The following is a 25,780-nucleotide window of genomic DNA, read 5'->3' on the forward strand; positions in this document are numbered from 1 at the left end:
CTAGATTGAAACAGCCGGGATCAATCCATGACCTCAGGGTTCCAATCCACGACCTCCCGCACTCAAGGCGAGCCTGCCACAAAGAGACCACACGAGGAGATAAAAAGTAAAATCACAAAAATACTGAACTCCGAGGAAAATTCAAAACGGAAAGTCCCTAACCAAAAGCACAAACACTTCAAACGAATAGACAACAATTGTCATATTCCTAATTTGGTACAGGCATTTTCTTATGTAGAAAATAGTGGATTAAACCTTGTTTTTAAGCTAGATAAAAATCTCTCTTGTATGACAGTCACATCAAATTCCATTAATCTATATTGTCAACGATGTATGAACAAAACAGACACAATAGGTAAAGATGTCATACAACACAAACACCACCGAAAAGTGGGGTCAATATCAGGTGCTGCCGAAGTGTAAGCAGATCTTGATTCACATGTGCTATACAGAAACAAACATCTGGTCTGGATTGTCCTTCCAACAGACAAATCTTCAAACAAATGACAATATTTTATGAGCGTAAATCTTTTTTTGGAATGTCAACCTTACCAAATTGGCACTCACAGAAAAAAAACTAAATCCTACATAAAGACCTACGCCGTTCAAAGATTTTAGAATATCACAAACACGTGCATCTTTCCTATTAACTTAAAAATAGGATGATAACAATCTCCAGTCTTTATACTTGATACCTATGCTTTCCTAATAGACCTTTTCAACAACTCTCGACACCGACAAATGACACCTACAGTTTACAGGTAAATTTGAGGGGTCGTCTCAACGACAAAAACATCATGATTATCATATGCACTGTCTTTAACCTATAGCTACAGAAGATATATAAAACCAAAAAAAATGATAAATATGTTTCTCTCTTCCATATACTATTCTTATTATATGTATTTACACGACATTTCACGTTGAAGTGATTAAAATGTTGATTAGCTTTCTCTTCAATTTTTTTATAATGCGAGTCTTCCATCAAAGATTAATTGTGCCGCATGACAATAACGATTCAATTGTTTCTGTAAATTTTTTAATGAATTATCAAAATAAAAAAAAAAAACATTATAACTGGTCTGTCAGTCCGTCCGTTACACACTTGTAAACACGGTCGAGTAAGTGTTTTTCGATCAATCTTTACTTTACCTGATACACATTCAATTTCGGGAGGGGTACACACATTTGGATTTCAAAGGTCAAACAACATTCATTATTCCTTTGTCGTAGAGTTTCCCGAAAACGATCTTTTGGTTTCTCAAACTTTGTTTAATAAAACATCAACTGCAACAATACATTTTGTTTTGTTTTCTTCCCCCAAAAAATTGTACAAACATAGCTAGAATGCCCAACGTCTAAAGCTGAAATGTGATTTAATGCCTATCCTTTTCTTCACACTAAATTAATTTAAAAAAACCCATTTCGTTTGGACTTTGTTGAAAAGTTGAATCATTGCTTATCAAATAAATTTCAAGCAATAAAATCTATTGTGATCAATACTATTATTTTCACTTTTTACTTTTGAGACGACCCCTCACATCTTACCTATCGTAGTCGTTCTCAACTGTAGGTGTGTAGGTGAATACAATTGTTGAAAAGGTCTTATAAAGAACGATGTATAGCCAATTATTTTTCTATTACTACAGATTTCCTTCACAACTATTACATATTTAACAAGCGGTGTCCCTGCAGTGATATTAATTCTTTTGATCTTTCTATGCTTTCACTAAAATGCCCGATCCTAAATTGGCAGATCGACTATATCTTTATATTTTTCATCTGAGTCGACATATGGACGATAGCTTGACCCCTTGATATCTTCTACCCATGAACATTTATAATTTTTGTATTTTTGTCGTTCATTTTTGCAAATGTGCTTTGTCTGTATTCCTTTTGTGTTTCTTTGATACACATGACGTAGCTCTGTACTTATAAATCCCGTCATTGAGTTATTGTTGTATGATAAGTTTTGTATTCTTGACTTTCATTTTTGAAAATGTGCTTTGTCTATATGCCTTTTGTGTTTCTTTGATACATATGACGTTGTATTGTACTTATACGTTCCGTCATTGTGTTGTTGTTCTAAGTATGATAAGTTTTTTATTCTTATCTTTATTTTTGCTAATGTGCTTTGTCTATATGCCTTTTGTGTTTCTTTGACACATATGAAGTGGCTCTGTACTTATACACCCTGTCATTATGTCATTGTGCTATTGTAAAGTTTTGATTCTTGTCTTTCGTTGTTGCTAATGTGCTTTGTCTATATGCATTTTTGTGCTTCTTTGTTACATATTTATTTGTTTTTATACAATATTGATTGCTGTGCCCCTATGTTGTTTTTTTTTTTACATTTTTACCTATTATGTCTGTTATTTTACCTATTATGTCTGTTTGTTTTGTTCACACATCGTTGTCAATATAATGGAATTTGATGCGACTCTCATACAAATGAGAGGTTTGTCTAGCTATAAAACCGGGTTTAATCCACCATTTTCTACATTTGAAAACGCCTGTTCCAAGTCAAGAATATGTTGTCCATTCGTGTGATGTGTTTGAGCGTTTGGTTTTGCCATTTGATTAGGGACTTTCCGTTTTGAATTTTCCTCGGAGTTCAGTATTTTTGTGATTTTATACTTTCTACATCAGTCTCTGATGCATTTTTGAGAAATCTAATGCTACAGAGTATGCCAATATTGCGAGGAGTGGAATCTGATGCAACAATGTTTCTGTGTTTGACATATGGTCGAACTGATCCGTAATCCAAACCAAACAACAAATATCATGACACATCAAAACAAAATACAAAATTCGTCCGATTAGAGTTGTATAGATAAAACCGATGCCCTATAAACAATGTTATTCATTAATGCATATACCCTGTAATAGTATAATTTAAAACAAAGGTGTAGCTATTGTACCACACCTTTTATGATTACGGGTTTTTATTTAGGCAAAGATTCCCGAAGAAAAAATATAATCATTGTCAGCATCTGCCCTACGTTTGAGAAACTAGAAATATGTTATGTACCACAGATCACTAAACAATATTGATCATTTAATAAACATGTAATTTCTTGATAACAAATAGTCTTCTTAACGCTTTAGTTATTTTCTTAGTCAAACGATTACTGTTTGAGTTGCTATTATTATCAAATTCCAAGAAAATCCATGTAAGGTAAGTAAACCAATCACAGTTCTTCGTAATGCTTTTTGAAACTAGTGATTCGCCATGTGATCAAATAAGTATTACATTATGATCCAATGATCGGAATAATTAAATTTAATCATTGTTGATAGTAATTTGAAAAACAGTCAATTCTATATTGAGCTAGTATTCCAATTTTTGAAGGGAGAAAAACATGTAAGTATTTTGAATATAGTTTTTAAGGTTTAACTGTGCATTGAGAATATGCTGAAATTACATTTTAATTTCCAGAAATCGAGATTATGTGACAACTTTATAAAATTATCTTATAATTTTGTTAATCTATTTACTTTTTACCTTTCTTATACTTTATATATCGTATCCCCTAACAAATAAATGTCGATTTTTATGAACAAATAATCAATGTATATGGTAGGTAACTTTGAGTCTAATCTAAATTAATTAACATGACATATAAGTATTACAGATATAACTTAAGTTTATCAATTAACGAATTATAACTCAATTGCAAGTGTCAAATGAAAACCTTGTAACATAATTTGTTTCAGAATTTTATTATATTCACACGCAATAACTAAAGTTAAGGTATTGAAAGTCATATGTTTTGGAGATTATAATGTTATAGAAAATATTAAACTAATGCATGCATTATACTAAATAAAGTCCTCTGTGAACGTTTTTTATTATTCGTTATCAGCCTTAACGTATAATCGACCAAAAAAGCATTTATTGATCGTAAATCGAAAACTTTCGCAGCTAATTTACTTTGGGATCAAGTTACAATCATGGAGTACTCGCAAAAGCTGATAGAGATTTTTTTTATATACTGTCCATGCGTTCTAATTAGTTAATTAATAATTGTCACAATTGTTGCTTCTTTCAAATCGATAGATGATAACCTCTTAAGTTTACTACATACGGTGAACTAGAGTTAGGAAGATAATAACTCCATAGTAGTTCGTTCATTTTGGAAGATTTAATGAAATACAAAATTTTCTTTTAAAAAATAGATTTCGTTCATTTTTAGATTAAGTACTACATGTAAAAAACCTTGAAATCGAATAAATGATTTCAATACTCGATGTGTTAAAGAAACACTAGTTACATAATCTAACACGTATTGTCTGCTTCTTGATTTTTTTTGGATTTTTTTTTATCTTTAAGGCATATTGCATATGCGCAGCGATTCATCGTTATATTTAAGTAGTTGGTTACTATGGTTGATTTGTTATTGAATGTTCAGGGGCAAATGTTTCATGTTTTTTTAGTTTCTCAGGTGAAGACAAAAATTTAAAAAAATATAGAAAAATTGGGTGGTTCTGAAATACTTTTTTTTAAACAACTGTATCAATATTTGAGGACCTGTAACATATATGAAGTACCGGTATTTTCTGCCGGCCTTGCTCTTGTGACAATACAAAGATACTCTATTGTAAAACAATGGAATGTTGAGTGCTGAGTGCAATCTGACAGCCCTTGTTTTTCATGTTGAGTGCAGTATGACATCCCTTGTATTTCATGTTGAGTGGAGTCTGACATCCCTTGTATTTTATGTTGAGTGCAGTCTGACATCCCTTGTATTGCAACTGTTTCTCTATCATTTCGTTGATTGCTTCAACTACTTAATATCAACTTGTCAACTATTATCCTCGTTATACAAGGGTTACAATATCGAAAATGTCCATAAATGCTGTCGTTAATACAGCTAAACACAATACATTATGACAAGAGTCATGATTTCAAAAATATTACGATACTGAAAAACATTCGACATAAATGTTTTCGGCGAACAGTTAATGCAATGCATTGTAGGTAATTTCCTGGAAATCTAAATTAGGTCATATGACAAATATATGGGTAGCATTTAATTTTACCAGTTTTCGAAAAATCTATTACATTCCAACACAAACTTTGTACCAAGAAATCATTAAATAACTATGTAATCTTAATACTCGATATGTAATGCATGGAATGTCAACTTCTTGGAAAATTGTATCGTTAAGGCCTGTGAGATAATGACCCAGCAGTTTAATTTACATACTTAGATGTTTACTTTTTATTTATAATAATAAGGTGAAAATAAAGCACACATAGCCAATCGAAATTATATCACTCATTAGAGAAACATTTGAAATACAAGCGATATTCTTTCAAACTGCCCGATGTTCCCTTGTTTTCCAATAAAAGTTATTTAGTATCACAGGATCAAGACCGATATTTCATCTATGTTACAAACTTTTTTATTTTGCACAAGCTTAAATGTTTAAGCTTGGTCTTTTCCTGCATGAAATATGTGTCGCTTTATTTTCAATAATAAATCAATCATGCCCAAACGATCGAAGTCCTTTATTGAATATTAACAGCGATATCGACCCAATGCTGTAAAACATGAAAACTGCACTTTATCAATTTCATGTATCCGAACAGTTTTTCTTGATTCGTTTTATCAGGGAAAGCTCAAAGCAGATTTTTTGAAAGCCGAGGATTTATAATAACCGTAACATTCGAAAAGCTTGGACCAAAAAAGCTCTTTGATATATCCAAATCTCTCTATGTCAACTTTGCACGAGGGAAAAGAACCCTTACAATTTTAAAAAAGATTTGTTATAAATCATGTCGGTACCGAAGCGAAGAACTGACTACTGTACTAATGGCACTCTAGGGGGCGATTGTGCACAACCTGCGGTATCGACCGAGTGCTAGAAAAAAATATTTATAAATTTCATGCGTCCGAAATGCATGAGAAATAATAACAGCAGAATGTTCCAGTTTTACGTACAAATGATATGACTGAAGAAGAAGTCATATCATTAGTCGATCAAAAAATCAAGAGAGTACGATTACTGAGTGGTCACTTCTTTTTATGCCCCACCTACGATAGTAGAGGGGCATCATGTTTTCTGGTCTGTGGGTCCGTTCGTTCGTCCGTTCGTCGTACCGTCCGTCCGTTCGTCCGTTCGTCCCGCTTCAGGCTAAAGTTTTTTGTCAAGGTAGATTTTAATGAAGTTGAAGTCCAACCAACTTGAAACTTAGTAAACATGTTCCCTATTGTATGATCTTTCTAATTTTAATGCCAAATTAGAGTTTTTATCCCAATTTCACGGTCCACTGAACACTGAAAATGATAGTGCGAGTGGGGCATCCGTATACTTGAGACACATTCTTTGTTTGTTTTGTTATTTTATGCTTCGTTATACATTTACATGAGACATGCTACAAAACAAGAAATAACCTCTCAAACACCCAAAGGTTCTATTATTATTCCAGATTTCAAGAATAAGAAGGCACATACAAAATGGGTAGGTACTATTAACCTCAAAGTTTTATTACTCATATATTCATAAAAGTAAATATAACTACAATCAAACAACAACAGTTAAGGAAAGAAGATGTTTATGTTTGTTTTTATTGTGATACAAATTGATCCAAAATAATTTGCTACATATTTTTGATGAGAATTAATACTGCTCTTAATTGAAAATATTTTTTTTCTTTCGCCTGAAATATATTCTTCAATACTAGCATTTTTAGTTATTCAAACAGTTTTTGTGTGATTACATTTCAAGGTAATGTACATATGTAGTAAATAGCTTAATGTTTCGTTCCCCATAGTTTTGAATAATATATTGTCACAAGTTAAAATATACTATCTTTTCAATGTGTCAGCTTTGGTGAAACCTAAACAGTACGACTGGAAGGATTCTAACTTGGCTTTATTTGGTTCTGATACAGAAAAAGATATAAAAAGTAAGTGCTTGCATTTTTTTAAATGCAATATTAGAAAAACAGAAAGGTTTCTCGATTTATATAAAGAATACAAATATAAGGGACTTCCTCAAGTAACCTGCACATTGATGCTTAATTTTACTTCTACAATTTTTGTTGTTGTTTTCATAATGTTTATCAAGTCAATAATTTGAAACGCGGGGTTTTCATCGTAGATTGTCTTGAAGATTCTGTTGATTACTCAAATGTAAGAACTTTTTTCATTTACCAAGTGCAGTCTAAGAAAATGAAAAAGAAAATATCAGATTGTTTACAATTGGAATGCTTCCTATCTCTATTGTTTAGAACAAAGTAGAATAACTCAAATACCGAATTCCGAGGAAATTTCAAGCGAAAATTCCCTTATCAAATGTCAAAATAAAAGGCTAAAACTAATCATAACAACGAGTTTTTGTGATTATTTCTTCCGCAAACTTGGACATGCAATTTTACACACTCACATTGTGTTTTAGCAAAGAATGACGCTATATGACAGGAAAAGTGTTATAGAAGATTCTATAGTAATTGTTTTATTTCATAATCAACCCATAGAAGATCAAAACATATGCTACAATCCACATTAGTGTAGCATGATCGGCTTCATATAATAAATCTATTTAGTCCAGAAACTCCACAATTTTTAGTACTGATTAAGTTTTCCAATCTTAATTCTGCTGTGGACTTGTCTTTTCTTATTCGTTTGGAATTTGTGTTTTCTGTTTGTCACCACCTTAAATTAAAAATTAAAACATAAAATATTATATATATTATGTGAACCATTTTCAATATTTTTCTGGTGATAAAATGATAAAATGCTTTTTTTCTGTTTTTTGCAAAGAATACATGGCGTTCAATCCAGATGTTTGAAAACTTTTTATTCATTATTTTGGTTTCAATACTCTTCCGTTATCTTTCATTCATTTTCTCTTCAAACGTTTTTAATTGCGCGGCATTGAAGCAGACGAAAATCGTTTAGCGTAGGATTTTCATAAATCTGGTATTTCTGACGACTTTTGGGTCTCTTTCTAGAAATTGTCGCAGCCAACTAGTGATAGCTTCTGCTCTACAAAAAACAATTTAGTAACGGTCATTTTCGATATATTTTCTTGTTAGGAAATCCTTTAAAAAGTAAGCATAATTTAGAATATCTCTTTGGAAATTTTGGTAATCAGAGCTGTTGTATTCTGAATTGATGTGGCCTTGGTTGTATTTGAGTGACACTGATAATAAAATTGACAAAAAACTAAAACATAGAGGTTTCTGATATTCTGTATAGTCAGAATAAAGACATGCCTACATTATACTTCTCCTGATTGGTGGCACTCGACTTAAACAGATAAAGAGCCAAATCAAAATCGACAAAGGAAATCTTTTACTGGGGAAAGAAATTCATATATACGTAAGAACACCGTTAACATCTTAGGGTGCAGTGCCTTGAATTAATTAGAACCTTTATTGTTAGCAGAATCAAAGTTCTATCAGGTAATGATTATCAACTGTATCAAAATAATAGTTATTGCAAGTGTGCTATCATAATAATATCTCAAACATGCGTATCACACTCGAGGATATTGAAAATAAGAATTTAAAATGACTTTCAAACTAATCAGTATTACTACTTCTCCATACAAATACATGTATGTCTAAATAATTCAAATGTTACGATTCATATGAGAAATACTTCGTTTCTATTTCAGAATCTTCTGCAGAGAAGGAACCAGCCTGGAAAAAGGCTGGTTTAAAGCCAGGGATACAAATTTGGAGAATTGTGGTATGTGTACCGATACACATTTTTATTTAACGGTGTTAAAAACGGTTGTTGTTTTTTACATTAGTTCCAGTGAAATATCATAATTACACAGTCAAGTAAAATTCATTACTGAATCATCATATCATGTTCATTACATACCAGTACAAAATAAGTATTGTCAGAAACATTGCATCAAAAAGAAATAAAAATAAGACAAAAAAATATACAGCTTGCAATTTCACTTTTTCCATTAAAAGTCGACGAAATAAAGACGATAACTTATCAAAGAGGTAAAATATCAAAAAATATTCCATATTAGTTCTATTGCAAATTGTTCATCTAAATAAAAGGTCACCAAGCTAAAATCATAAGGAAATATAATTTTAAAATAATCATACACAAATTTTGTCAGTTAAGTAGTACACATTTCTCGTCAAATAGCTAAACACAAAATTATAATACAATTGCCGATTGACTCAATAAATAACTTTAAGGATATGACTTTTTTTTTGTTAAAGTGATCTTTGAAATAAATATATTAACGATCATTAGTGTATCACTTATGTTATAGCTGTTACTATTGATAGTTTAACTTAACATTTATTTTTTGTTTGTTTTTGAAAACATAAAAGATTCTGTTCAATTTATTTTATCATTTTAATATGGTTGATTTTTAATGCATTATTTTCTATAAAACATGTGATTTATAGAACAAAACCGTAGCAGTCTTTTGTTTCAGTAATAAACATGTAGTTAAAACATTCAAAAATATTGTACTGATTTCGGTTGTTGACTTAAAAAGATCAGGTTTTTGAAAGCCATTTAACCACGTATTTACCTCATCATAATTTTTTACATGTGATATTGGTGTTAGAAATGGGGAGAATTTATCTCTATATCTTATCGCTGTTTATTTAAACGACTTAGAAGAAATATCTATGTGAAAATTGTGAAATCAGTCTTGACACTCTAAGCTCTTTAAGTTTTGAGAACCTTGGTATATATATGAAACTATTTGTATTACTATATGCAGACGATACTGTTATATTTGCAGAATCACCACAGGAATTAAAACAAGCACTTAATGTGTTTGAAAATTATTGTAACTTATGGAAACTCAAAGTTAATGTATTAAAAGCAAAAGTTGTAATTTTCTTTAAGAGAAAGTGTACTGTCGACTATGATTTCGAAATATTTGGTAAAAAAAATTTCAGCCGGATGATTATAACTATTTAGATATTTTGTTTAATTATAATGGTAATTTTTGTAAAGCAAGAAAAACACTTTTGGAACAATTACAGAAATCACTATACTCATTGTACACGAAAATTCGTAATATTAGTATACATGTTTTTGTACCTAGATTTGCAACTAAAACGTTTTGATGTATTGGTGTCTCCTATATTGACATATTCATCTGAAATTTGGGGTTTTGAAAATAAGAACATCATAGACAAAATACACTTACAGTTTTGTAAGAAAATGTTAGGAATTAGATCAAGTACACCTACTTTTATGGTGTATGGAGAACTCGGGCGATACCCTTTAGAAATACAGATAAAATTAAAGATGCTGTGTTTCTGGAACAAACTAGTTTGGAAATACAGACAAATTATCTGGTAAAATGTACAAATTACTGTTCAAATTAAATGAAAATGGCAATAGAAATATGCTCTGGATTAATTATATTAGTCCATATTTGATGAAACGGGGTATAGTGAAATATGGAATAATCAAGAATATGTAAATCCTGAATTTATAAAAAATGTTGTAAGACAGAGATTGCACGATCAATTTATATTAAAGTGGTTTTCAGATGTGGCTTATTCTTCACGAGGTGAATATTATTCTAAATTTTAGACAGAGTTTGAATTAGAAGATTATCTTTTACGGTTAAATCCTGTAAATAGAAACTATATATGTAAACTGAGAACATGCAATCTCAAATTTCCCATAGAGACATGGGCTGGTATACCAAGGAATGAAAGATTGTGCAATCTCTGTAAACAAGTTGTTGGAAATGAATTCCATTATATTTTCTGCTGTAATGACTTGAAAGATAGTCGAACTAAATATATAATGGGTTACTTTGTTAATGTACCCAGTGAGTCAAAAATGAATAAAATGTTGAATATAGGTAATACACAAGTTCTTAATCACCTATCATGGTTCCTCCAAAAGATTGTAAAACTCTTATAGAGTCAAACTGAAAGGTCACAGTACTCTCATGATCTAGTACTCGGATGACATATTTATTTACATTCCATAACACAACACTCTATTTACACGTGGTGACGTGACGTACTGTAACCGAATCGAGTACACTCAAAACATAGTTGACGCATGAACTTCTGTATTACCTTTGAAATATGTGTTAATACTTATAATATATATATATACGGTAATGCTATCTATATTTACTTTGTATATATAATACATTTGTGTAAGTTCAAATAACTTAAAATCATATTGTTTAATATATACATGTAAGATAATTTCTATACTCATTCTGTCATCTGTATTTATAGTATACTATATATAATTGATGCTCCTGTAGCGCAGTTACTGCGTCTGAGTTTGATTAATAAAGTTTGAAAGTCTGAGAAAAAAATTAATAATACAGCGAGTGCGTACAGCATTCATTTGGACAGAACACCACTGCTTATTCGGTAAGGCGATGTAAATTTTTCTACATTCGAGATTTGAATTCATAAGCTATTTCATTATAATTCAACATATGAAAGTTACTTTCAGAAAGATTTAGATTTATTGACTGTTTCTTATCTTTACTTTATGCTTCAGAAATTCCAAGTAATACAATGGCCGGAGAAAGATCATGGAAAATTCTTTGATGGGGATTCTTATATAATACTAAATGCAAGTATACTATTCGTTTTATGATTTAATTTTATAAAGTCATATTTTGTTGCATGAAACTGTAACAATAACTGCAATGATATTAAACCATCAGCAATGCTAATCCAAATGCAAGGTTGTCCCGAAAAGACATTAATTCATTATTTTCACGGAATAGATTGGAGGTTTTGAGTTTTGGATACATGAAATAAATAATGGTCGTCAGTGCCTATATAAGATATTGTCATGATTTGACGTTCGTTATCAATTAGCTTTTCATTTTACCCCCCTTTTGAATCTTCATATCAAATTTGAACCACACTTGTTATCTAATTAGTTATCAAAGGTACCAGGATTATAATTTAGTACGCCAGACGCGCGTTTCGTCTACATCACACTGACGCTCATATCAAAATATTTATAAAGCCAAACAAGAACAAAGTTGAAGAGCATTGAGGATCCAAAATTCCAAAAAGTGGTGCCAAATACGACTAAGGTAATCTATGCCTGGGATAAGAAAATCCTTAGTTTTTCGTAAAATTCAAAGTTTTGTAAACAGGAAATTTATAAAAATGACCACATTATTGATATTCATGTCAACACCGAAATGTTGACTACTGGGCTGGTGATACCCTCGGGGACGAAACGTCCACCAGCAGTGGCATCGACCCAGTGGTGTAAATAGTTATCAAAGTTACAAGGATTATTATTTAGTATGCCAGACGCGCGTTTCGTCTACATCAGACTCATCAGTGACGCTCATATCAAAATATTTATAAAGCCAAACAAGAACAACGTTGAGGAGCATTGAGGATCCAAAATTCCAAAAAGTGGTGCCATGTTTGCTGGCGTTTAGTTTTCGTTGCACTTCAGTGTTTCTGCTGTTACTTTATTTTCCTGTTATAATTTATGTGTTTCCCTCTGTGTTAGTTTGTTACCCGGATTTGTTTTATGTTTTCCAACTGATTCTAGTGACCATTCTTCTGTATACAAGTAGACGAAGAGTTTGTCTGGTGAACTTTATTTCCAGCAAGGTATCTTGACATATATTATATTTAATATTTCTTCCAGACATATGAAAAAGAAGAAACTGAACATTTCCTTTATGATGTACATTTTTGGATTGGCAAATATAGCACATCTGTAAGTTTTATCCTTTTTTACTATTACTCTTTCATATATTTATTTATGTAGTGCTTTCTAAATGTTCAATGTAAAAGCTTTATCATGATTTTTTATTTTAAAAACTCCTTTTTAGCTCACCTGGTCCAAAGAGCCAAGTGAGCTTTTCTCATCACTTGGCGTCCGTCGTCCGTCGTCGTCGTTAACTTTTACAAAAATCTTCTCCTTTGAAACTACTGGACCAAATTTAACCAAACTTGGCCACAATCATCATTGGAGTAACTAATTTTAAAAATATGTCCGGTGACCCGGGCAACCAACCAAGATGGCCGCCATGGCTAAAAATAGAACATAGGGGTAAAATGTAGATTTTGGCTTATAACCCAGAAACCAAAGCATTTCGAGCAAATCTGACAAAGGGGTAAAATTGTTTTTATCAGGTCATGATCTATCTGTCCTGAAATTTTCAGATGACTCCGGTCGTTGGGTTGCTGCCCCTGAATTGGTAATTTTAAGGAAATTTTGCCGTTTTTGGTTATTATCTTGAATACTATTATAGATAGAAATAAACTGTAAACAGCAATAATGTTCAGCAAAGTCAGATCTACAAATAAGTCAAACATGACCAAAATGGTCAGTTGACCCCTTAATGATTTTTATAGTCTTTTTTTTATAATTTTATGTAAATTTTTGTAATTTTTTACAAAAATCTTCTCCTCTGAAACTACTGGGCCAAATGTAACAAAACTTAGCCACAATCATTATTAGGTTATCTTGTTTAAAAAAGGCGTGGGGTGACCCAGCCAACTAACCAAGATGGCCGCCATGGCTAAAAATAGAACATAGAGTAAAATGTAGATTTTGGCTTATAACTCTGAAATCAAAGCATTTAGAGCAAATCTGTCGAGGGATTCAATTGTTTATCAAGTCAATATTCATCTGCCCTGAAATTTTTAGATGAATTGGACAACGGGTTGTTGGGTTACTGTCCCCAGTTGGTAATTTTTAAAGAAATTTTACCGTTTTTGGTTTTTGAATACTATTAAAGATAGAAATAAACTGTAAACAGCAATAATGTTCAGCAAAATAAGATCTACAAATAAGTTAACATGACAAAAATGGTCAGTTGACCCCTTAATGAGTTATTGTCCTTTATAGTCACATTTTAACAATTTTCATTAATTTGGTAAATTTTAGTAAATTTTTCTAAAAAGTTTTCCGCTGTAAATTAAGTTTATTATAGATAGAGAAAATTTTAAGTAGCAAGAATGTTCAGTAAAGTAAGATCTACAAACACATCACCATCATCAAAACACAACATGCATCTATCTGTGTGCTTTGTTTAATACATGTATGCACATAGACCAATGTGAGCGACACAGGCTCTTAAGAGCCTCTAGTTTATCTTTTTGAAATGAATACTTTGACCTGTCAGACAAACTTATCGAATAGTTAAAACAGATATAAACAAATTATATTAAATGCAGCAGATGAAAATGACGTATCATAAAACCAACAAACAAACATTAGAGTCCTTTGATCTCCTTCAAAAGGAATTAAGACGTGTGCGTCTGTTCCCTCTAAAGCGCTTAAATAGATTTCAACTTTATCCCTTGGAACTCTTGGTGTGAGCAGAAACCCTATATCAAAGTAATCATGATATGAAATACAAGCTTTGAATATCGTATCAACTTGGAAAAAAACTATACTTTGTTCTGAACTTTGAAAAAAAGCTTGAACTATACTTTTTTTTAATTCTCGAATTCTCAATAATTTATTTTCAAATTGAACTTTACAGGATGAATATGGGACTGCTGCATATAAAACAGTAGAATTAGACACATATTTAGATGATATCCCAATTCAGTACAGGGAAGTTCAAGGCCATGAATCAAAACTTTTTAGATCTTACTTTGATACAATCACGTGAGTTAAACTCCTAACTATTCAATCATTATATAATGCCCCACGTGTCATTTCTGATACACCTCTTTGAATATGAAGGTTCTAATATTGGGAACATTCTTATACACCGATAATACATTTCTATAGTCTTTTTTTTATAACATCAAATTATTCTACTAGGTTAAGCATTAATTTTTAAATTGTGATTGGCTTGTTCAGTGTCATCTTTGGCCGAAGTTTCCTCTTGATGTAAACATTGCAGTCGGAGATCTAGTTCGTGTAAAGGAAAATTACATGTCACTGAAGCGCATGCATGGGCCTGCATTATGAACGCTAAAGACTAGATATTTGATATCATGAAATATTAAACTACGTAAAAACCGTAAGAACTGTATAACTTAAAAGAACTTTCAACAATTAAAAATTAAAAAAACTTTGATTTTTAATGTTTTATTACATGAACAAACCAAAAATAGCAATAAACTGTATCTTTTCGTATTTTACCAAAAAGTTCGAAAGAATTAATTAAAGATTAATGTACTTATCATATTGCATATTATGCATTTCGTGCGTATTTAAGACTAGAAGCCATTTAATTATCATTAGAGATGACATCCAAAGACTTTCGGTGGTCATTTGACCCGGTATAAAAACAATAGACATACACGCCTGTGCTACTGCAAACATTACGATCTAACAGGTCTGTTTGATTTTTCTTATAGATATAAAAAAAAACACTATATAATTCGTCGTTTTACCGGTATCAGAATCATTTTTTTGTGGGCTAATCAGTCCTAAAATTTGTTATTCCTTTGTTTCTCCTTTTAATGTTGACATACTTTCCTTATCAAAACCGAACATGTTTTTAACACATACGTTATCAAAATCCAGGTAAGAGCCACATTAGAGTTCGCATTATAACAGATTCAAATGATTTTGAATTATTAACCTGCAATCCAGAAATATATGTACCTAACTTTGACAAAACTAAATTAAACTTTTGTAAATGGAGTTATTTATCAGTTACGTGTAGATATTTTTTAATTAGGAAAATTTTAGTTATGCAATTAATTTTTGTGTTAAAATAATTCCAACTGTGTTTATAGTGAAAAACTGTATGTGAGCTTCAAATGAGATAGTTTGAACTAATTTATTTGTTATCTCTTTAAATCACAACCATGATAAAATGTACTGAAGAATGTTATACAGCCACAAGAAACAAAAATAGGAGAATTATAAGTTATCTTGTGTAATTAAAACAAATTCCAATATGAACATCATGATAATGGTATGTGTATACAATAAAACAATGCTTGCCTAAGAAACAAAAAATGTAAATTGACGAACGCGGATCTGTATTGTGATTCAATGATCTTCAATGATTACACTAATTGAAAAAAGTGTTATCAAAAAGACCATTTCCATTTTTGTTTTGTTTCAAACATCTGTTTATTTATTTTTTGCTACTTGTTACAGCAACGTAGAAAATATTTTGATTATGGCAGTTCTTACTTTGACTCAAAAACGAAACAAACTTCGTAATGATAACAAACCAATAAATAGCAAATATAATAGGCGTGGTGGATTATAGATTAAATTAATATTAACACTTCGATAGATATTTACATGGTGGTGCGGAAAGTGGTTTCAACCATGTCAAAGAAGATGAATACAAACCAAGATTATTTCATTTCCATGGAGACAAATATGGAGTATCAGTAAAAGAGGTATATCATATTCTTCTCATCATAACTTGAAAAAAAGTAGTATAGTAATTTGCGGTCGCTCTTTTATTTCTTACCATCATTCGAAAACAGAAGAGGGGAAAAACAAACCGATGTTAAGGAAAAATCTGAAAGGTTTCAACAGGCGACGAAAATGATGATAAAAGATTGAAATACACTAATAAAACACATTTAAGCTAACAAAGCGTGACAGCATAAAATATAAAACTTTAATTCAAGCGAAAATCAGTTGGTCAGCAAAAATAATACAATATACTATAATTGCATTCTCATATAAATAATTTGAAAAAAGATTTATGGTAGTTACATACAAAAATATAACATATGAACATTGTATCAATGGAAACATACACAAATTTACCAAACCTCAAGAAAACATATCCGATAAAACATATAAAGTAAAAATCAAAACATTCCATAAAACATATACAAGTAAAAACCAAATCATCAAATAAAACGTATACAAGTAAAAACCAAAACAATCTATTTATATATTTATTAAAAAATTATTAAAGTTGATAAAGAATTTCAATTTGAATCTTTATCTTAATAAATCAAGAGTTCCCTGTCTTCTGTTCTAATGTCTGTTTAAAAAAGAACACTAAGCCTTCCACTTCTTTTGAGACTGACAAGTAAAGAAGATATTTAACTTTCTCATTTTCCAGAACATCAAATGTATATAGTAACGTCAACGAACCTACAAATCTTTATGAAAACTAAACAGTTATGAAAAAGTTACTACAAAGTCATATAACACATATGTCACACAAAAACTATGTGTTGTTTTATGATACCTTTGATATTCAATTACGCCACTTGGTCGATGCCAGTGCTGGTGGACGTTTCGTCTCCAAGGGTATAACCAGCCCAGTAGTCAGCACTTCGGTGTTGGTATGAATATCAATTATACGGTCATTTTTATAAATTTTTTGTTTACCAAACTTTTTCTTATCCCAGGAATAGATTACCTTAGCCGTATTTGGCACAACTTTTGGGAATATTTGGTCCGCAATGGTCTTTAACTTTGTACTTGTTTGGCTTTATAACTATTTTGGTCTGAGCGTCACTGATGAGTTGTATGTATACGAAACGTGCGTCTGGCGTATTAAATTATAATCCTGGTACCTTTGATAACTTTTCATGGACCAGGTTTTTGAAAATCATTTTCTAAAATTTGTTTGAAAAACATTTGTAATTTTCAAACCGTTGATATTCATCTCTTCAGTTTGTAGATGCTTACTCCGTCTTATTTTTGAATATACTTCTAATGAATGTTCAGTGTCCATATCTGCTAATTTTAACTATCATCTTATATTGTGGATATATGGTAAGACGCCAAATAAGAATACGATTTCATTTCAATTTGTTAATTTTAACGCATAGAGGTCGAAGACATTTTAATCACATAATGCACAGTTTTATAATAAACTGAAAGTATTAAACAAATCTAATTCTATTACACAATAAATAGGCAGATTTACACATTTGTTTTATCCACGGAATTAAGGTTACAGTAGTTTATCTATGTTAAAATCTCGGGAAACACTAGGAAAAGACAAATTAAGATTGCAAACAAAAACTGAGAGTATCGCATTTTCCAATAAGAGCGAAACTGGGTACACCGAAAGGGTGTGCATCACATGCTATGCATGCATCACCCACATGCAAATTTACACTCAATGTTACCTTATAGAATAATAGAATCGGAAGCAATTAATAAGATTATCGATCAGATGACTAAATATCTAAGATCGCTGAAACATTTGATTACTTTTGAAAAGAGTCTTCGAAGGATTTTATTTGTCAACCAATTCTTGCATTGAACGTATCCGTAAATCTTATGTCGTGTCAATGTTTGTCCTTCTCCTCATAGGTATTTTTGGACCAGTTTTCGGAGCAATCCCTGTAAATGAAGTCCGTAAGTCATAAACATGCACGAGCAATTATCAAGCAATTTATGCATATATGAATATAAAAACATATTTGGTAAATGTAACAGTTTTTTATTCGCTGAATAAGTTATCAACACAAAAACTTCGGTATGTTTTGCAATACGTTTATTTTATTTTATATTACATAAAACATCTATTATTATCTATTTGTTAAATCTAAATTATTGTCAGTAGATAAACCATGAAGTTTTTTTCTCTCACTATTTATAGTGTCTTAACTTTCACGTGAAAAAAAAATACAATTAATCCAATATTCTTCGATTTTAGATCTTTTATACCATTTAAAGAATCTGTTCAAAATTATAATTCATTATGTTTTAGTTTTTCAAAAAATTCTTATAAACATTTTAATGCATTACAGGTTTCAAGAAAAAGAAGCAACATAGATTCTACAGATGTGTTCATTCTCGATATGGGCGCTAAAATTTTTCTTTGGTATGGTAAAGGTTGCAACAAGGACGAAAAAATTAAGGTATTATAATGCATTACATTCACACAATGAAAGGTTACTAACATTAAAGTGTACAATATCAATGTTTTACTTTATTGTCCTTGAAAAGGATCATTTTCAGCAGCGAAAATGGTGAAGCATACCGAAACTAAAGTCTATAACCAATATATTCCTTGATTAGTTAAAACATACATGTGCTTGTATGTTGTATCACTCAATTTTCTAATCAATATTGAACGTATCCGCTGAAGTAAGAAAATAGCATAAATTGATTCATCTGAAATGGAAAAAAGTCTCTTAAAATTTACAGAAATGATAAATATAAACAACAAATAGCAATATTTAGGCATTTAGATACAACCGGTTATTTTACAACCTAAGATATAACATATGTTTTGATATATATGTAAGTCGAAAAAACACCACCCAACTCCTGCCAAATAAATAAACTGCTCGACTATACTTTACTCCTGTGAGATTCCTATTAGAAATAAGTAGATACTTATACGTTATTATAGTAAGACATCGTCAGTTGCGGATCGGTAAATGTGAGGTATTTTTGTCCATATGTAGTAAATATACTTCCTGTGGGTACTAAAGGTAAATCATGTTTTATCAAAACTAGAATCAATTCATATGTATATATAATGTGTTCTCGCTTAAAGTAAGTTTGGAGATAAACATATCTTTTAAAGATCGATTTTCACAGAAATGTGATCGTAAATAACTGTTTAGAAATTATTATAGTTTCCTGAAAATGGACGGTTTATTTCTATTCTTTATGCTTGATTTCGTTTACAAAAAAAAAATGTATGAAGTTTAAGAAAAACTATAAGTTGCAAGGGGATAAGTTTATCTTATTCGTAAATTGCGCTATGGTTTTGAATTGTTCCTTAGGAATTATAAAGTTGACAATCTTTTAAGAAATAAATCTTGAAAAATCAACACAAAATGTTCGAATTTCAGGGTTTGCAGTATGTTAATTCATTAAAAGATGAGAGAAGTGGGAAGAGGACTGAAACAGAAATACTGGAAGAATTAACAACACGAAACACGGTGAGAAGCCATTTGTTATTGTCTTAATAATGTTTCTTTTTAAAGTCTCTTTGGTATTCAAATATTTGTACACCCTTCATTTTCAAATATTTAAGTTTTGGCGTTCATGGTGAAGCTTGATTTGCTCTGCTTAAGCCCCAGTCCCACTAGACCACGATCGCACCACGCTAACCGCGATTTAAAATGAATTCAGATCGTGGTAAGGTCGAGGTATGAGCGGCATGAAAATGTAAAGTTTCGTTGCTTTCACGATGCTACTACGTCCTCGTTACGCTTCTACAACGATCCCGCTACGATTATACCACGTTTATTCTGCGACCTCACTACGATAGTCTCGATCTTTCCACGCTCATCACGTCCTCACTACGACCAAACCACTGTTTATCCGATTGCAACACGATCTTACCACTCTTTTACTGCGATTATACCACGCTCTTACCACGACCATACCACGTTCATATACTGAGATCTTACTACATTCCCGTAATATATCGTCAACATCGTGTTCCATATAAATACTGTATCATTCCTTCTATTTCTCATTGATGCGTAGTTTCTCGGAAACAACGTAGTCATGCAACAAAAATCTACGAGAACTCGTGGGCGTAGTGGTAGGGTTAGAGGCAGAGGCAGAGGCAGATCTGATAGTAACGAATCATGATCCAGTAGAGATGCCGGATCAACAAATCCAACCACAATTTATTGATGGTCCATCATTCTCAAATGATGATGTTTTAGTGAACGATAACAGGGATGACACAGATGTGTCGAGCATGGTTGAACCGTTGGAATAAAAGGACAAGAAGTCCAAAACAAATGTACATACAAACAAAACCTAGAGAGCTTTTATGTATTTCATGTGAAAATTATAATGTGCATGATTGTCGTAGTATGAACGTAGTAAGGTCGTAAGAAGAGCGTGATGAGGACGACATGGGCGTGTTAGAATCGTACTATGGTCTTGAACAGCGTGGTGTAAACGTGATATAGTCGTAGTGGAAGCGTAGATGGGTCGCGATGAGAACGTGATGGTCGTAGTGAGGTCGTAGTAACGTCGCTGTGAGAGCGTAGCGAAGTATATCCGAATAGAATCACGCTTTCGCTACGCTCTCGCTACGATGGTACAGCGACCTTTGCTATCTTATCACGATCGTACTGCGCTCTCACTACGCTTCTACTACGACCTGATTTCTCCAAGACCGCACCACGATTGTTTTGAACATGTTCAAAGTTGACCACTCTCATCACAATCTTGAAGACCTCACCACGACCGTACTACGACCTTACTGCGATCTGCACGGTCGCGCTACGATCGTCAAAATTTTCATTTTTTTCACAGATCGTAGTGCGATCGTGGCCTAGTGGAACTGCGGTATTAAATGGTTCGTACATAAGCAATTTATAAATTGTAATTTTTATGTTTATTAAAACACGTTTGATTTCGATTTCATTGTAAAAGACACGTTCGTTTAGAAAGAGAATATTAAGGTGTTACTGAGATTATTTATGGACAATTTGAATTGTGTAGTTTAAAATCAAATTTGCTTTCTTAGAAGTAATAATGTTTCTTATTGATTTAGAAACTGAATCATCAAACAAATAAAGGCAACAGCAGTACACCGCTGTTCGAAAGTCAGGAATCGATTGCGAAAAAACAAATCCGGGCTACAAAGTAAAACAGAGGATGCTTTTGGCATGACACAGCACTTTTTTTCTTTTTTTTTAATGGATTTTGATTTTGATTTTTTTTAATTTGAATTATGTTCCCATCACTAATGTGTTCTTAATCGTATTCATTCTTACAAAACTTGTTTGTGTTTGAACTTGCTGCCTCTAGCTCTGTACTCTACAGACGGGGAAAGGGATTATTTCCTTGTACCAATCACATGTGGTATCAGTACTTAGTAATGGGTTTGCATTTTTTTTTTATTAAAAAAGTTTTAAAACCTGTGTTTGACTTGTGTAATGTGTTTTGCTTATTGTGTCTAATTTTACAGGACATGAATATCTGACTTTATTTAACCTATGGAGTTAATGTAGATTACACTATTTTTCAACATTCTAGCACAAATTTTTCAAAGCGTTAGATCAAGAAGAAGAAGAAGACTTTGACAGCAGTTCAGACTTTGTGTCAGCAAAAACAGAAAAAGAACTATATAGGTAACTTTAAGGCACACATGACGTAGAATAAATTGAAGAAGACATAATGAAAATATTGTCTTAAAATGTTATAAATAGTCAATTACGTAAAATTGAGAATGAAAATTGGGAATATGTCAAAGAGACAACAACCCGATCAAAGAGCAGACAACAGCCGAAGGCCACCAACGGGTCTTCAACGCATTGAGAAAATTCCGCATCGGGAGGTCGTCCTCAGCTTCCATCCAAGATAAAATTGTGTTCTACATTGTGAAAAGGGGCATACTCAACTCCATAAAATATAAATGAACTACAATTAAAAAAGCATATATGATAAACAAAGGCGAGTGGCTCCTGGCTTGGGAGAGATGCAAAAATGCGGCGAGGTAAAACATGTTTGTGAGATCACTACCCCCCTAATACCTCTAGCCAATGTAGAATAAATAAAGGATGCACATAGCAATACGCACAGTAAAGTTCAGTTTAACAGAAGTCCGAATTCGATGACAGAATAGGTAACAAAAGAAACTAAGCAAAATGACAATTATACGTAAATTAACAAAGGACTACTAGCAGTTACTGACATGCCAGCTCCAGACCTCAGACCTCAGTTAAACTGATTGAAAGATTATGTCATTGTCATATGAAAATTAAGTACAATACCACCCGTTATGCGTTTAGTATATCATACCATCATAAAATACTTGTATAGGATGAGAACATTTAGTTAAGTCTGCCAATTGATATTTTATCGTATGTTTTTCTTTGTTGTGATGTTATGCTATTGTTTCAGAAAAAGGGAGAAGGTTTGGATCCATTAAAACGTTTAATCCCGCTGCAAATGTTTGCACCTGTCCTAAGTCAGGAATCTGATGTACAGTAGTTGTCGTTTGTTTATGTAATATATACGTGTTTCTCGTTTCTCGTTTTGTTTATATAGATTAGACCGTTGGTTTTCCCGTTTGAATGGTTTTACACTAGTAATTTTGGGGCCCTTTATAGCTTGTTGTTCGGTGTGAGCCAAGGCTCCGTGTTGAAGGCCGTACTTTAACCTATAATGGTTTACTTTTTAAATTGTTATTTGTATGGAGAGTTGTCTCATTGGCACTCACATCACATCTTCCTATATGTTTTAGGTTGTCTGATGCATCCGGACAAATGACAATGTCTTTAGAAAAGACAGGTCATATGGAACAGAATGACTTAAAATCAGATGTAAGTACAACGTTAAAAAGTAAATTATTGAACCAAATTATCTGCTTAATTGAATGTCATTTTTTCAAAACTATGATATATAACTGCTGCCATTTCCGATTAATCGTTGAGGTGTGCTCATTTCCTTAATTCCTATCAAAGGACAATTTGTCGTCGACTAAAGAAATTTCAGTATTTCAATCAATTTCAACCATTGTAGGATGTGTTTATTTTGGATACACAGAAGGAATTATTCGTTTGGATTGGAAATTCTACAACATATGCTGAGCGTAAAAATGCTATAACATATGCGCACGTGAGTGAAAAAAATAATTAAAGTAAAATGAAAACTATTGCTATGACGATTTCAAATGCTAGAAAGAAGTTTTTTTTCTAAAAAAATGCATTTACTTTTGTGGAATATTCTGTCAATTCAGTCCTGATGTTACTTTTCTGCATTTTATGACTGCCATTTTGAACGGCCGGAATAGACGGTCATGTTGATCAATTCAAATGTCGACTTGGTTACAATTTTTCACTAGTTTTTAAAAGTTATTTTAGATAATACAGACAATGTTTTCACTTTGAAAGACAAGTTGTTTCCAAGCTGTAGTTGAAAAATGGTGATTACCATTGAATTTCATTCAGCGTCAAACATACTCTCACATCCAGAATTTGTTATGAATGTACTTACTAAAAATGCTGAGACCATTTCTACAGCACAATAATGCACGTTATGATCATTAAATATAATCAGATTTTGCAAGACACTGCCACAGGACTGTTTTCCAATTACATTTTAACAATTTATGATATGAACTATAATTCTTTGAGGTGAATACACATGTGTGTATGACAATGTTATATGATGACATACAAATAAATGTTCATTTAAAAAGGGGGCAGTTCAAGAAAAGATATACCTTTCAAATCAGGAGATAACGCTATCATACAATTAAAATGAATGTTTAAACTACAAAGATGTAATCAAGGTGGCTTGGCCCTTTAACGGTGTGCATATTTTAACGCATGTTTCTTACGACGAGTGCCATGGAAATGGTATGCCATAAAACTAGCGACCAATCCTGTGTATCAAAAGTAACGCTACCAAAGTTAAGTGCAAAATTGCAACAAATTACATGTATTGACAGCCTTAATATTTAAACTATTGTACAGCTTTCAACAAATTTAAACAGCAGTGATGATTCAAATTATGCAGAAAACATGCAAACCTAAAATATACAAACAAACCCGACGGTAGTATTTGCCAAACGCATTGCAATTATAATCCAAATTAAAGAGAGTAGGCGTGTTTAATGTATATAGTTTTATATGACCCCAAAGCGTTTGCCTTCTTCCAATATTATGTCGAATTGGTTAATCAATCGCTTGCAAGGATTGATAATCCAACCAAAATACAAATATTTTACTGGCGAAGAAGAACAACGGACATGATGACATGAGCACATACGCTAAGTGATTTAAAATTCAGATTTTAAATCCTATTAATCTAGTATTTCTTTATAAAAAAAACCTGATAGCAGTCTTTGTAGGATGTATTTTTTAAGCAATACTTTTGTGACTGATAATACCATCAGTACAACAAAATATTAATAAATTGTATTGACAATCATTAAATCACAATGAAATAATGTGTTGAATGCTAAATATACTTTATTTTTTAATAATCATGTGTGCAGATGTACTTGTTTTATCTAACATTTGTGAATGTCACAAAAAATAACAAAATTTCTTTAACTTTTAATTTTACTTATATAACAAGTTATTAAGAATGGCCTGTTTAATGATTTGCTAGTTCTATTTACCTTATGATGTCATATGACTACGTAATTTTTATAGTACATAAATAAAGCGGACAAAACTTTACTTAAACAACGTTTAAGGTTCATCAATTGGATTGTTAATGTGATATGCGTGAATACATGACTGAATACACCCTAAAGCCTACTTTCTTGATTTGAACTCGTTGATTTTTTTCAGAACTATTTAAAGAAAACTGATCATCCATTAGTTCCTGTTAGCTGCCTTACTGAAGGGAAAACTACCGAGGCTTTCCAAACTGCTATAGCCGCTTAGATAACGATATTCAACTCTGTAACAGTTCTAAGATTGCAATATGTCAAAAAAAAAAAATAAAGTTACCTACCTTACATAATCATAGTACTTTCACAGTTTCATAAATTGTACAAAACATGTTGCGAGATGTCATTTTTATTTTCACACCAGAACAAGAAATTCAATGAATAGTATATGCACTAAGATTTACGCCATATTTTTTTTCCTGATATGATTGATTCCGGTATAGCAATTTTTCTAATGTTTTGATTAAGAATGCATAACAAAAAAAATAAGTTTGTAAAAAGTAAAATGACAAAAATACTGAACTCCGAGGAAAATTCAAAACGGAAAGTCCCTAATCAAATGGCAAAATAAAACGAAAAAACACATCAAACGAATGGACAACTGTGATGCCTGACTTGGTACACTACAGGCATTTTCAATAAATAATTAATTGAACCTGGTTTTATAGCGCTAAACCTCTCACTTGTATGACAGTCGCATCAAATTCCGTTATATTTACAACGATGCGTGAACAAAACAGACATAATCGGTAAAATAGTCAAAATATGGTTACAGCAGTCATCACTGTGTTAC

The 25,780-nt window shown here is 31.7% G+C and overlaps 1 protein-coding gene across 1 annotated transcript; it reads left to right on the forward strand.

The window, feature by feature from the left end:
• Positions 1–3,235: 3,235 nt before the first annotated feature.
• LOC143079580 (gelsolin-like protein 2) lies at positions 3,236–25,321 on the forward strand. Its single transcript, XM_076254992.1, has 14 exons — positions 3,236–3,364; positions 6,437–6,468; positions 6,836–6,916; positions 8,632–8,705; positions 11,487–11,561; positions 12,612–12,683; positions 14,461–14,588; positions 16,186–16,294; positions 18,626–18,736; positions 19,682–19,771; positions 21,837–21,931; positions 23,047–23,125; positions 23,325–23,420; positions 25,106–25,321. Exons 2-14 carry the CDS (start codon positions 6,465–6,467, stop codon positions 25,199–25,201), a joined length of 1,110 nt encoding a protein of 369 aa, XP_076111107.1. The 5' UTR covers positions 3,236–3,364; positions 6,437–6,464; the 3' UTR covers positions 25,202–25,321.
• The last annotated feature ends 459 nt before the right edge of the window (positions 25,322–25,780 follow it).

This window comes from Mytilus galloprovincialis, chromosome 1, assembly GCF_965363235.1.
Source record: "Mytilus galloprovincialis chromosome 1, xbMytGall1.hap1.1, whole genome shotgun sequence".
In the NCBI taxonomy this organism is placed as follows: Eukaryota; Metazoa; Mollusca; class Bivalvia; order Mytilida; family Mytilidae; genus Mytilus; species Mytilus galloprovincialis.